Consider the following 13,795-nt stretch of genomic DNA (forward strand, 5'->3'; position numbering starts at 1 on the left):
GGGGAGAGAAAAAAAAACAACCCAAAAAACCTGGACAATTAGTTCAAAGCTAAATCTGACTAAATGTCATCCAATAAAAAAAAATAAAAAAAATAAAAAAGGGGGGGGGGGTACTTTTCAACCCCTTGCCAATCAAAGTTTGGCAATGTACCTTGATCCAAGGTAGCTTACCTTGAAAAATACCTGATGACTGAAAATAAAAAAACCAACCAAAAAAATAAAAAAAACAAAACACAACAACAAATGGCTGAGAATAATATCCCAAAACAGTCATACAGAAATGGAACAGTCATAATATTTTTTGGTGGTTGTGCATTTTCTTCATTGTTTTACAAGTAGCTATAATAATAACAAAAATAACAATAGAATGTAGTGGAATGGCCCTGCCATACACTGATCTAATCATTAAGCCGTTCTTCCGACCTCAGCGTTGGGGGTGCAGGAGCGCCGGATGAAGCGGGCCTCGTTGCCAAAGCTGCGGGCGTCCACGCACATCTCCAGTCCATCGAACTTTGAGTAAAACAATACAAACGGATATGGCCTGAAGACAAAAAAAAAACAAAAAAACAAAAACAAAGCATTTAAAAAAACAAAAACAAACTGTAAATTAAAAGTATCATATTGTCAAATGTGCTCAATAAACTCAACCTCTTGAAGAAGTATCCGTTGGCCTCGAATTGCTGCCGGAGCATGAACTTCCCCCGGTACTCGATGATGAGCGCATCTGGAGCGAGGTCTCTCACCGACTTCAGGATCTTCTTGTTCTTCTGAACCTGACTCTGGAAGGGACGGACGGCAGCCAGGTTTAGAAAAATAAAAACAAAACGCAGCTTTCAGGCATGCTGAACATAGTCGTTTGTGTGTGCTTTACCTCCACAGGGGGTCTGAAGGAGGCGGGGTGTGTGTTGTATGCCAGGCTCTTGCCGTCACCCTGCTCCTTGACACGCAGCAGAATCTGCACATCCTCACTGTACTGGTTGCTGCTGGCTTCCTCATAACGCTCCATCCACGTCTTGATCTTGTTCTCCCACAGAGACGGAGGCTCTGACGGCTCCTGCTCTGGAGCTGCACCCTGGGGTGATGCGTGGAGAGCGGTTAGGCTTCTGCTATAGGCTTCTATACTTAACACACTGGAATGATGTCATTTTCCTTGAGTTTACCTTTACTCTGGAAGATTTTCTGGACCCTTCACGGAAGGCCTGTCGGAGAATTTAAAGATACTTGTTATTCAATTGTGTCATTTTGTGCGTGCGTAACATAGTAAATGACTGGCTGGACGCAGACCTTCTTGGCTCGGGCAGAAGATGCAGGTGACTCCTTTTCACCACTTCTCTTGCGTTTCTTGTCAATTGGCTTGTTGCCAAGGCGCCCCGTGGTCAGGGTGATAGTGGTGGGAGTGTGTTGGAAGGCTGAGTAGAGCTCCAAAGGCACCTCATCTCCACTTTCTGTGGCACTCGTATCCCCATCTAGACAAATTAACATGCATCCTAGTCAATAATAATCAACAGTTGTCACCAGTAGAAAAAAACAAACTTAAATCCTGTGTTTTTTTCTCAGCATAGCAACCAATTTACTAAAAAAAGACTCCAAAATGGTTACACATAGAACATAGTGTTAATGTGAAGGACAAGGCAATTTGTAACCTCTTATCTCGCAATCGAAATTACTGTCCCCCAAATCAATTTGCCAGTTGTCCAGCAGGTGTCAGTGTGTCTCAGGCTGACTTGCCCTGCAGGGGGAGGGGCCGTGGCCTGGCTACATACCCTGCTTTGCTTCCTAGCAGACTGGCCATTTACCGCAGGACAGCATTGAGGGAAGAAGAGCTGAAAGAGGTCTATGTTTTCATTTAGTACCACCACCCACAAGTTAACTTGTTTTGATCTGTTCTGTCAGCTTCCGTCACACCTGAATTCCCGAAGAATAAAGTTTTCTTATAAACAGAAATTATACCTAAACACTTACACAACTTGGTTATCACAGCTAAGAAAAGGGTAGGTAGGGTGTAGCAGCACAATTATGGTGATTATCTCAAGTGGAATTGGTTCGGATATGGAAAGGAATAACAGCCGTGTAAAAAGTAGTTTTCCCTGTGCGCCACTCACCAGACAAGCACTCTCTCTTCCTGGTCTGCAGCAGGACTGCCCTTTCTCTGTCAAGGTGCCGAGGTTGGCAGCGCTCACAAAGGTATGTCTCTGGAATGTTCTGCCTGTCAATGCCCATGCAGTCAATGTGCTGCCAAGCACTGTAAAGCAGAGAGATTTTATTCCCGTTATATGTTAATATCCATTACAAACCATTCAATTAAAGTAAAGAACAGGCCACATGAGGCCACTAGGGAAGCCCTGAGGGTCACAAAAGGGATATAAAAGCATGCCTTTTCCAAACCAACTATACGGTGCTTCCACCAAGCTCCCACCTGCACTTGTCGCAGCATATCATGTAGCCATCGTCGTGGGTGAAGCCGCAGATGCAGCGGGTGATATCAGCCCCGTAGCTGCCGTCCTCTGAAGTGCTGAGCGTGGTGCCCCGGGATGCCTCGTCCTGGGCCCCCGGCACGAACAGTCCCCCCTCTCCTGGCCGGATCAGCATGGAGGGGGGTGGGGAGGCAGGCGGCGTGGGCGGGGGCCGTGCCCCATAGTTATGGTCCTGATGGGAGAAGGCGAGAAGACATTTTGTTGCTTGACATGCTGACACACAACCTCCATATCCTTATTTTATTTTTTTGCCAAACTATGACAACCGGTCAAAGCATTTCAATTAAGCATGAAAATTGGGAGGGGAAAAAAAACCAATCCTGTATAGACAAGGGTTGAGAAAGTGATCCATTACAGGTCAATGTTCCATTCTTCTTAATGGGAACCAACTACTTGCTAGCGCGGCAGATGATTAACCACGCGGGGTGGGGAGGACTAAAGGTATGTAGGTCAAATATAAGAGGTAGTATGAGTGAAGATGTGTGTACTCACAGCATAAGGCAGGCCAATGTAGCTGTGGGAATGGTGGGAGCTACTGCTGTAGATCTGGTGAGGGTAGCTTGACTTCTCCACCACCACAGGGCTGGCTTCCACCGATTCAGGTCTGCTGTGCAGGAACACAGAACACACAGGAGTATGTTTAAATTGAGATAAGTGTACAAAAAAGAGAAAGAAAAAAAAAAAAAAAAGAAACCTTCATGAAAGGATTACAAGTGAGAACATTCCGAGGAGTGTTTCCTTAAATTTCGGCAGGAGGACGTGTGTGAAACTGCTTAGTAGGGGAGAAAAGCAGAAATTGGTAGTGACACAAAATGACAGTTGGTCCTGTTGGCTCGACAAGAGGCAGAAAGTCTGAGAATTTGCATCCAGATACTTCCTTAGCTCTAAAACCCAGGTAAATACCAGAATGGAATGAACAAGCCTTGCCTGCTGCACGAGAACCATTGCACAGCACTAAGCCAAATGCAAGGTCCAGGAGCACCGCAAAGAACCATGTGCCGCCGCCGCCGCCCCCCAACCAACATGGACAAAACAGTATCAGGCTCATATTCATACCAAACAGGTAAATCCACTTCGCTTAACAGGCTTTCTCCACTTCTGTTAAGAAGTGGAGAAAGCCTGTTTGGCACTTTTAGACCAGCCCAAGCTTAAGGTGACTTGGGCCGAATGATTCATTTAATGTTTAATAGAAGGGGTGAGGAACACACAGTATGACAGGCAACAAGAAAGTAAAGGATTAAAGATAGAGAGAAATCAGGAAAAACGAATTTCTGTAAACAGGAAGTGTGCTTGCCATAAAGAGCGAGAAGGAGCGTGTAGTCATTATGGTTAGCTTCCAACCATTTTAACATGACTGTCAGATATTAATCTTTAAGACACTACGGCTGCTTGAAGTCCTGCCCAGACAACTGCTATCAGGCGAGTGATAGAAACTCAGTACGAGTATCACAGAAAGCCTTTGTGGATACGGGCTTATTCTCTCAGACACACATACAGTCAGCAGTTAAGTGCTTAACACAAACCTGCATGAGGGGTGAAGGGCTCTGCCAGAAACTGAACAAGACAAACTACATGAAGAGAAAAGCTTTATAAACACACTGGACAGCCGCTGAGATACAATGCGATAACTACAAAAGATTGCAGAGACTGAACAGCCTCTACGGCATTTCTGTTGAGCCAATGCCATACACAGACGCAGAGGTATTGCCTTACTAAATGAAAATATTTACATATGTTTCTAAAAGCACAGCAACAGATAAATAAGACAAATCAAGCCATGACAGGCTTAAAAGAAATCTCTTATAAATGAGGGTGTCATGAGTAAAATAGACAAGAACACTTCCCTAAATCACCAGCCTTTCTTTTCACCCCCACCAGCCCTCCACCAAGAGTCTGTACTATTAAAGAGTGTCCCAGTGTAAGGTTGCGGTACAGTACCTGTGGCAGTCCTTTACAGCTCTACTACTCTTGTCGCACGCCCGAGAATACTGTGTAACACTTCCTGAAAGGGCTGCCACTCAAGCTTTCGCTGTCAAAGTGAAAACATAAGTGCAAGCATGAGGCTTGGAGGAGGGCCACATGGAAGGTGTGTACCAGGGCATGGTAACATTAGACCAACTGCCATGCAGACACTAAACCATAAGACAGTAAGTAAGCCAGCCTTCAAAGGAAGTTGGGAGTATGTGTCTGCTCAATGCCCTTTACTGATCTACAAGAAAAAAACAAAACAAAAAAAAACAACTACTCTAATCATAAATGCAATGAATCATTCAAAAGCTACAGTGGGAAAGTAATCTAACTGTAAAGGCAGGAATCTTTGTCCGTCTGTCTGTCCTTTGATTATATCGACAACTGTTCATCTGATCTACTTCACTTAGCAGGTGTATTGCTGGGGACCCAAGGACTTAGTGTAGAATTTGGTGAAATTGGGACATGCGATACTAGTGGTTAGCCGACTGATCAGTCGGCCGATAATTTGGGCCGATATTTGCGCATTTTGAGAAAATATACATTGGCCGATGCCTGCGCTCACAAGGCTGGTAAACAAAATGTCTGCAGACCAGTGTTAACAAAAAATAACTAAATAAATACATTCTGAATATTTCAAACAGTTTCAATAGTCTTTTTCCTCAAACAATTGATATACCGGTAAGCTGCGCTTCCTTGCTCTCTCTTCTCTGACAGCGCATCAGACACACCGCTGCAGCGCTCACATAGCCCGCCTATAGCCCCGCCTCCTCTCACTCACTCGCTGTCGTCGCTCATCTCATTTGCTCTGGTTTGTTATGGTGTAAGCCCATTAAAGATGGCAATGCAGAGCCTCCCTGACCGGTTTTGAAAGAAAACAGCTGGATTGCGGTTTTGAAATAATTTACATATTTAAGGCAAAATGTAAACCTAACACAGGGAATTTGAATCTTTTTTCCCCCCTCCTCCATACAGCTCTGTGCCATGTGTGTTTTTATTTTAGGTCTATTTATTTTTGTGTGTTTCCTTACTTGTATGAAACAATTTCTTACTTTTATTTATTTCATTTCTTTAAATATATAAACAACTGCGAACAGCGAGCCAGTGGGGCGGGGTCTCAGGGCTCTGCGACTGAGTAACAAAGATTGTCTTTCCCCGGTATATGATTTTAACCGGAAGTTTAATCTTCAATTTTGGAACACAGGTCTGAATCATTGACATTTTGTTAGACTGCCATTAAAATGTCTTAGAAAGTCTGAGAAATTTTGAACTGGCATGCACTCTTCATTTAAAATAGTGGTTCCAAATGTGTGGTCTGGGCACATGGCAAGACTGAGAAGGTAGAGACGCCAATGGAATGGAAGTTTAAATTCAATAGACGGCAAGATACGCGTCAACTAATCATAGCTTGTGCAACTCAAGATACCGCATAAACAGGGATTGTGTGTCATTTGTGAGGCATGCGCTGCAGAGCGAGTGAAGTGGAAGTGAGTGTATTGAGGATGGAGGGATCAACAGAAAGAAAGGAAAAGAGCAGTGCTGCACAGCCAGAGGCAACGCCTTCCATCTAAAAGTGCTCCAACTCGCTGCCATGGCAACGTTCAGGTCTCTGTTGGTGCTCGCTCATTGGCTTTTGGAGTCACAGCCCCCCTCCCCTCACACACATGCGCTCCCGCACCATTAACCAACAGCTGGTCAGGCTGCTGCAGGCTTCAGGGGGATTCAGAGAGGACATGATGCTGTTCAAGGCTACACCGCGCCAACAGCTAAACAACAGTGATTGTGTTCGTGTGTTTAGCTGATCTCCCTGTCTGCCCTCTGGATGGACCGGCAGAGCAGCAGGTGAAGGCTCTTTTCAAGCTTGTGAACTGCTATTAAATATATCTGCAGAAGCCGAGCAGAGGCGGGGCACAGAAACAGAAAGAGGAGTTGGGGGGGGGGGGGTTCAAGGCTAGGAAGGAGCTCGGTGGGAGGTGCATCCATTTAAGATGCCTTATCTGCTTGAAGTCCACCTGTCACTCAGGACGGTGGTCATAGCAATGGGCCCTGCGCAGTGCGGAAGGGAAGGCGGGGCACTAAGGAAAGGCACCATGGCAACAAAAGCTGTCGTGGCAACAGCTCTGATGAAGGCAGCGGGAAGCCCATCCCACCCCCCTCTTTTTAAAGAGACAAACCCCATCATAAGCTGATGATGCATTTGTGGCATTCTTCATTTATTTGACCACCAAAAAAAGCCACAGCAGCGTCATTTAAGAAACTATAAGTGGCTGAGTGAGGATGGACAGGGGTACCCAATCCATCAATTAAATCTGATAACTGGACCAGGTCTGCTTTACTAGAAAAATTGTTTTTTGTGCTTAATTGTAAACACAGCTAATGTGACGTACACATAAGAAACATAGAAATCCACTTTGAGGGCTTGATACCAGCTTTGGTGGGCAGACGAAGTTAACAGCAGAGCACCAAGAACAGTATTCATACCTGGACAGTATGAATAATAGTGAGGAAAAAACAACCGAATAAAAAAAGTTAAGCGAATGATGCCGAAGACACTAGAACAAAAGTGAGAATGAACAGGTGTGGGAAGAAGGGGTTGAGTGAATGTATGAGAGTGAAAGAAGGTCAGATTGAGTGAAGAGATGAGAGCAAGGAGAATGTGTGTGCATTTCGGTGTTACTCACTCTGAGCCTGCAGCCATGTCCAGGTACGAGGTGTCTGCTGTGTCCACCCCTACTGGGATGACTATGCTCATGACGTTCTCTGCTGATCAGTTCTTGTCCTACTGAGTCCAGAGCATGGGAGTCCAAAACACTGAGCCATGCCAGCCACAGCACTCATTGCAGACATCTAAGTGCATCCACAAGGCCTATAAATCGCACAAGAGAATGAGAAAGAAAAAAATATTTAGTAATGCATGGCATCATTGAGGAGAGCAAGATAGAGCATATGTCTGTGTTTGTTCATGCTGAGAAGAAACCATCCACAAGGTGGACAATAATAACAATACCGGTATCGGAAATGCCACCGATACAGCCTAAAATGCTGGATCGGCGAGTACACGGTCCAATGCACCGATGCGATGTCACGTAATTTGTCATGTGATCACGGTGATGAGCCTGAGCTTACTCCCTTCAATCAATCACAGTTCGCAACAGAATAGCATGTAAGCAGACACTACACTGGCACAAACATAAGGCGGAACACTGCGCTGTCGCAACAGCGTCAGACGTATTCCTAGATTTATTTAGTTTAAGTTGCTGTTGCACTGTTATTGTACTATTAAAAATTTTAAATGTCTTATTTTGCTCAATTATAGCTGCACATAATTTTTTTAAAGGAATTGTTTCATTTATTTTTTGAGTTCTGACTTTAAAACTAGACAATAAAATAAAGTTATATGGCATTCATTCTTTGTTATACAAAGTGTTTAATATGAGCAAGGCCATACAACAATGAGAGCAAACACATCACATCGATACAGGGTGAGTATAAAAAATTATATTAAGTTCAGGTATCAGAATCTGTATTGGGAAGGAAATGGTATTAGAGCATCTCCATTATCCAGTGGACTAGGAATCTAGTCCATTGGATAGTAAGTCAGACTGAAAACTGGGTATTCATCATAGGACACAAAATTACTTGAGTCAAAGTTTCCAAAAATAGTGAATTCAAAACCAAGGCCACATACTGAAAGCAGTCTCATCCAGGAATTCCCCTATGAGATGGCTAACCAAAGCTAGATAGACGAACAGGAGCGGGGGAGATGTAAAGTGAAGCATGAAGTGTTGATGTGAACTGCGCAAATGCGACCTCTACATGGTTTCTGTCAGGATGCAGGAAGTTGCGGTGTCACCATGCAGCCACAGGGGGGAGCATGAGAATAGAGCAGACAGTGGCCATGAAAGGAAGGAGAGAAACGCATCAACACAGTCATTTCTCCTCTGTTCCAAAGGGAACTGCTGTCCAAAATCGGCAAACACACTTTCTGACTATTTAAAAACACCTCACAAAAACCATCACTGCAACTGGAGCCAGTTAGGATTTTGTTTACGTGAGAGCCGAAAAAGGCTACATTGCTATTGTTTGTACATGTCTCCCTGGCATTGCAGATATACAAGAACTGAAAAATGAAGCGGTCAATAATTAACTACATTAGGTGTCAGGGCGAGAAGTCTGCTCTGTTACCCTTGTTGAGTAAATGTGATTCCACAAGTTACTGATCGACAGAATATATGAAAAACACACATCCTTGGTGGGCTAGACATAATAAGCAGAGTGTTTGTATCCACGATGTGCGTTCAGACATGAGCATATGTGTCACAGTGTCAGTGGGGCTGTGCTTGATACTGAGAGCTCTGTTGATAAGCAGGATTAGTAGGAGGGACAGACGCCGAGACAGAATAGGCAGGAGGTCACACCTTTGACTGCCTGTGCCCATGAGGGGCCAAACAAAGGCTCAGGTCACAGTCTGGGGGTGGATGAGAGCGGGCTCCATAGCAGAGATGCCTCACATAGGTAGAATTCACAACACAAGCAAGCAATAACATTCATTATACAATCTATACAGCAATCCAGTTATGTTTGAAGCAGTTCCTGCTTGTACACATACCATATGAAGACATCTCTTTCTAGAAAGGATGCATTTCATTTGTTGGCTAAGCTGAAAGGCATCACTGACTTTTTGGAGTTCCCAGCCATAACAACATTAAGTATTTACTTTATGATCAGTGACAACAGCGGTGAACTCCAGGACTAATAAACGTGAAATGTAGACCCCAGTATGGGGGAGAAAGAGAGAGTTACAGTTGAAAGAGCCATAATTATGTTCAAAATGATCAACAACAAACATGGACATTGTTTTTTGTTGTTGTTTGTTTTATTCTGATTCATCTTTTTGTGAAGTGTATCACAAGTAGGACAACTTCACAATTGGAGCAGTGATTTACTAGAATAGTTTCTAACAAGAGGGCAGTTGGCAAGAACATTGTAATTAAAGATCATCGCTGCTGTATCATCTGAAATGTTAGTGTTAAATGCTTTCATCAGAAACAGCCTGTCCGCTTCCCCATCAAACAGCTCAGCCTGTGCTTCAGCCAGAGGGTCCTGCTGTCACTACTGAGGAATGCACTCGCCCACTAAACAGAGATAACCCCCGGCCCGTGCGTACAAATATTCCTACAGGAAAAGACTCAAACAACATCAGAATGCAAACACCCAGGCATTGTACTGTGGCCAGACAAAGTCAAGACCGACAAAAAAAAAAAGTGATGGTGGGGTTCAGGAAAAAAAAAAGAAAAGAAAAAAGAAAACAAGTACAGTACAGCAGCATTCCTAACTAAATCTGAGCTGCACAGTGACTGCCTCTAACCGCGCCTCCCATTTCCTTTAACGGAGCTGTCTGTCATACCAGAGAAGCACTGCCAAAAAAAGGAAAAAGAGGAAAAGAGGGAGGGGGAAAAGAGGGAAAAAAAACCAAAAAAAAAAAAAACAACACTGCCCCCCTTTTCCTGTGCCCAATCACTCCGCCCAAGCGGATTTCTCTCCCTCCTCTGTGCACTTCCTAAATAAACCTAGGAGAGCGAAGCAGAGTGGAGGGGTTTGGGGGAGTGCCGCAGACCAGGTTGATAATTACAAGGAGGCGAGTAAGGACCTTTATAAGCCACCTTTGGCCACATCCAGTGCAGTTAATTAAGCTGAAGAGGAGGTGAAGCTGGGGAAAATGGTGACCATGTAAGGGGGGGCGGATAGAAGAGGGATATATTCAGAGGGGGAGACAACTGAAATCGGAGAAACGCAAGCCACATTAGGGAAACAGGTTTGTTGTGGCTGTCGTGTCTTTAAAGCATCTTCAAGCCTGTCATGTTCCCCAGGATCAGTTTTCTGCTGCACAGAAGGAAGCTTTAGAAATTGTCCAACGCCCCTGTGATTCAGAGGCAGCAGAGTGGGGGAGGTGTACATTGGGGTCTGTCTCACGGTGACGCTACCCAGCCTGGACCTGGGTGGACTCTGGGTGGCGGAGTGGAGCATACAGCATAACCCAGTCTCCCCTTTCTGCTCCTCTCCCCCTCCCCCTTCAGCGAAGGCACACAGTCACGTCATTGTGTTGGGAATAACTCTCTTTTTAAGACTCGACCGCACTGAAGTCAGTGAGGGAAAATCCACATGGTTACACACGCCTATCATACAGCTATGTACAACGGCTCCCTCTCTCCTTGGTTTGTTAACACTGCTGTGAGTAACAGTGTTTTCGTTCTTCTTTTTCACAGCTTACTCTCGGCAGTTTCAATTTTGGGGGGGGGGGGGGGGGTGCTGGTGAAGGAGCAAGGGATTCCAACTTAACCCTGCTGCACCCCTTCCCATACCAAGCTGTCATGACTTTGCACCATTGCCATAGCTGGCCGAAATGACTCAGCCTATGAATACACATACGAAATACACTCAAACAAATAGGCCCGTGTACACAGGAAGAACGACCCAGATGGAATGTAGGCCTGGCCCTCTTTTTCATAGTGCCTACAGTGGGACATATTGCATCTGTTCTGCCCTTGATACATGCCTGGTAGCCCTCCCTCTGCACTTAAGCACTGAATATAATATAATTCATCAATACAACAGACTGTCTAAAAAAGCAACAATGGAACCTTTAAAGATAGAAAAGCAGACTCTGAAGAAACAGCCATCCTAATAATAGCTCAAAGTACATTGGTAAGTGTTATGGTCCCATAAAGACCTATCATTAGGACACAATCGTGTTGTGGCTCACAGACCCCTGCAGAATACCACAAGCAGCAGTCAGACAATAATGGCCAAGGGCCAGCAGGACAACCACCTGACAGATACAGAGAGATTAAATAAACAATACTGGATTGTAATGCAGCTAGCAGTCTGTAATATGGCTGTGATGTTAAGAAAAGATACAGAACAGTATCTCACTAAAATAAAGTAGAAAACCAACACTAATATTTCCTGGGCTTAGATCACGCTGCCAAGGAATTTGAGTTGAAGACAGCCGAGGAGTGTGTCTGGCAGCAGGGCTTAGGTAGACCTCCCATCGTCAGAGGAATGCCTGTTCAGGAAAGCCCCCAGGAGAACTATTTCTCTCTCTGACTCAATAAATCTAACACCACATCTAGCTACATTTAAGGGGGTACCCTTCCAGTTTTTTAATAAACCATTGCATGATAAAGAAGGCTACTTGTCGTTCCTTCGGTTCAGGCATTGTGATGACGTGTGTGCTCACTTTGATTTGGAGAGCGTGGACGGCCATCAGAAATGATGATGGCGCACATGCCACTGTGTACTTATTACAGCCTTTTATGAATACCTTATTGCATACCGTACCCAATTGCGTAATGCACAGCTAAATAAAATATGAGATGTGTTTGACAAAGTAATACCTTAAATGGGGGTGGAGCTGTTATTATCATGTGATGAAACAGAACAATAAGAGCCACTCGTGCCCGCTTACGGCAGTGTTGCATGATCAATTTTACGCCTGGCTCCCAATGATGTTGCGTCATCAACATCAATGTCCAACCCAGCTTTCTCCCACTCTCCTGCCGTAACTCCTAGCATACCCTGCACCCCTATCACTAAGCGCTGCTGTAACATAGCAGTGGCCGTGGCAGCACAGCCACAGAAAGCAGGCTGAGGAGCAAGAGCAACTCTGCAGCAGCCCCTAGGCCACCTGTCTGGGAGGTAGCCTGTTCGCTGAAGGCCCATTAAAGAGGGATCTGTTACGGCCAAGCCAGCAGCACAGAAACAGGTCACCTGAGCCCTGGCTTTTTGTAGTCCCAACCGAATACCACGTGATTCTGCTGAGACTCATACTTGGGAAGCTTTGTCTCTGGGTCTGAACTGTGCATAGGAGACGAGGCCAAAAATTAGCCAAGAAAGATAAAACTTGCTTTGATGTGCCTCTAATCACGGCAGGGATATTATGTTCAACTGAAGTTCATTGCATTATGAGTGGGAAAACATTAACAATGCTCTTTTAAGAAGGGCCAAATTCAAGAGAATGGAACAGTCATCTGCCCTACCACTCTGAACCTAGATATAGAATGTTTTTATTCTGGTAAATTTGATCACTTAACACACACTGATTTAATTTCACACTTTTCATGAAGCAGCTAACAGCATATATGGCTGTCTACGAGGGAAAAAGGAATGGTCAATAACATGAGAATACAATGCTCTACAATCTGCAACAGACTTTGCCGTTCCTGTGGGACGGAATAACAGGAGCAACTCGCCTACCCTCCCGTTCTCAGTATAAGCAAGCAAACAGATCAAACAAGGTAAGTAAGGTTCAACGGGTACAGGGACACATAAAAGGGCAATTTCATTACTAGGTATTATATGATAATATTCAATTTTTAATACACTTAAGATATTGTGTAGAATATGAGACATGCAATACACTGAGCATTATATATGAAACATTGAGTATTGCAATCCAATGTCATTTAAATATCTTCATGAGAAAATAGTAGACCCCATGTACCACTGCTGTGATATTAGCTTGTGATTCTAGAATGTTAGCAGGCTACAACAACAAGGTGTCAAAGTCAGGGAAGTTGCCCATGCTGCTTTAAGGAGTAAAACAGAGCGGCTGGGGATTGTGTATTATGTAGCAGCTTCTGATTAAGCACAGTTGGGGCCCATACTCATCATGTATTCATATCCTGTCCACACAAGATGGAGACCATTTACCATTTTCCGAAAGGGGCAAACCATTGTGTTTTTGCTACTTGTGCCAGGGTGAACATCTTTTCAATGAAAGAGTTTGGGCTCCGACAATAGTCCAATTCCATATCAATGGTATTAAATCAATTCTGGACGTTCCAGTGAGATGTGGGTCTGGCTTTGGTGAGTGACGTTCCATATAAGGGAAGTATAACATTATTAATATATCCAGGAGGTCTCATACAATTCTGCAGCTGTTGACAGGTTGCTTTAACCGAACAGGTACCTATGTGTGACAGATTGACATGTAAATTATTTCATCAGTCCTGTAGTGTCAGTAAGCTGTTTGGGTTATGATACAACTTTGCCCACTCTAACCATAGTTAGACCAAAACTTTGTAACGTATTGAAATGGGTATTTCTTCCAGGCTTACTGGAAACACAGGCCAAAAGCATGAATACGCATTGCATCATTGCAGAGATTGTTCAGACATTGGCAGATATGTTACCTGGCAGATATGTTACCTGCGTTCTCTTAGCTTTCACATTTCAATGGCTTTATAACAGCCAAGTGGTATAGCAGGACTAAAAGGCGAGCAATTGCAGAATGCATTATAGGCGCACATAAATGCAATATGAAACATTAACAGAGCTTTATGCCATGGATT

At 44.2% G+C, this 13,795-nt stretch overlaps 1 protein-coding gene across 9 annotated transcripts in view; it reads right to left on the minus strand.

Moving 5' to 3' along the window:
- kmt2e (lysine (K)-specific methyltransferase 2E) overlaps positions 1-13,795 on the minus strand; it is a 29,049-nt gene that overhangs the window by 10,978 nt on the left and 4,276 nt on the right. For 5 of the 9 annotated variants that reach the window (XM_080021981.1, XM_080021979.1, XM_080021977.1 and 2 more), the window contains exons 2-10: positions 7,124-7,308; positions 2,967-3,081; positions 2,417-2,646; positions 2,103-2,242; positions 1,285-1,466; positions 1,161-1,199; positions 872-1,072; positions 649-779; positions 424-541 (exon numbers count right to left, since the gene is read on the minus strand). In XM_080021981.1, the coding sequence (XP_079878107.1) occupies positions 424-541; positions 649-779; positions 872-1,072; positions 1,161-1,199; positions 1,285-1,466; positions 2,103-2,242; positions 2,417-2,646; positions 2,967-3,081; positions 7,124-7,194 (1,227 nt within the window). In that variant the 5' untranslated portion in view covers positions 7,195-7,308. The remainder of the gene's footprint in view (positions 1-423; positions 542-648; positions 780-871; positions 1,073-1,160; positions 1,200-1,284; positions 1,467-2,102; positions 2,243-2,416; positions 2,647-2,966; positions 3,082-7,123; positions 7,309-13,795) is intronic. The other 4 variants (XM_080021980.1, XM_080021978.1, XM_080021976.1 and 1 more) reach the window with 1 other exon arrangement.

This window comes from Zeus faber, assembly GCF_960531495.2.
Source record: "Zeus faber genome assembly, chromosome: 21".
Classification (NCBI taxonomy): Eukaryota; Metazoa; Chordata; class Actinopteri; order Zeiformes; family Zeidae; genus Zeus; species Zeus faber.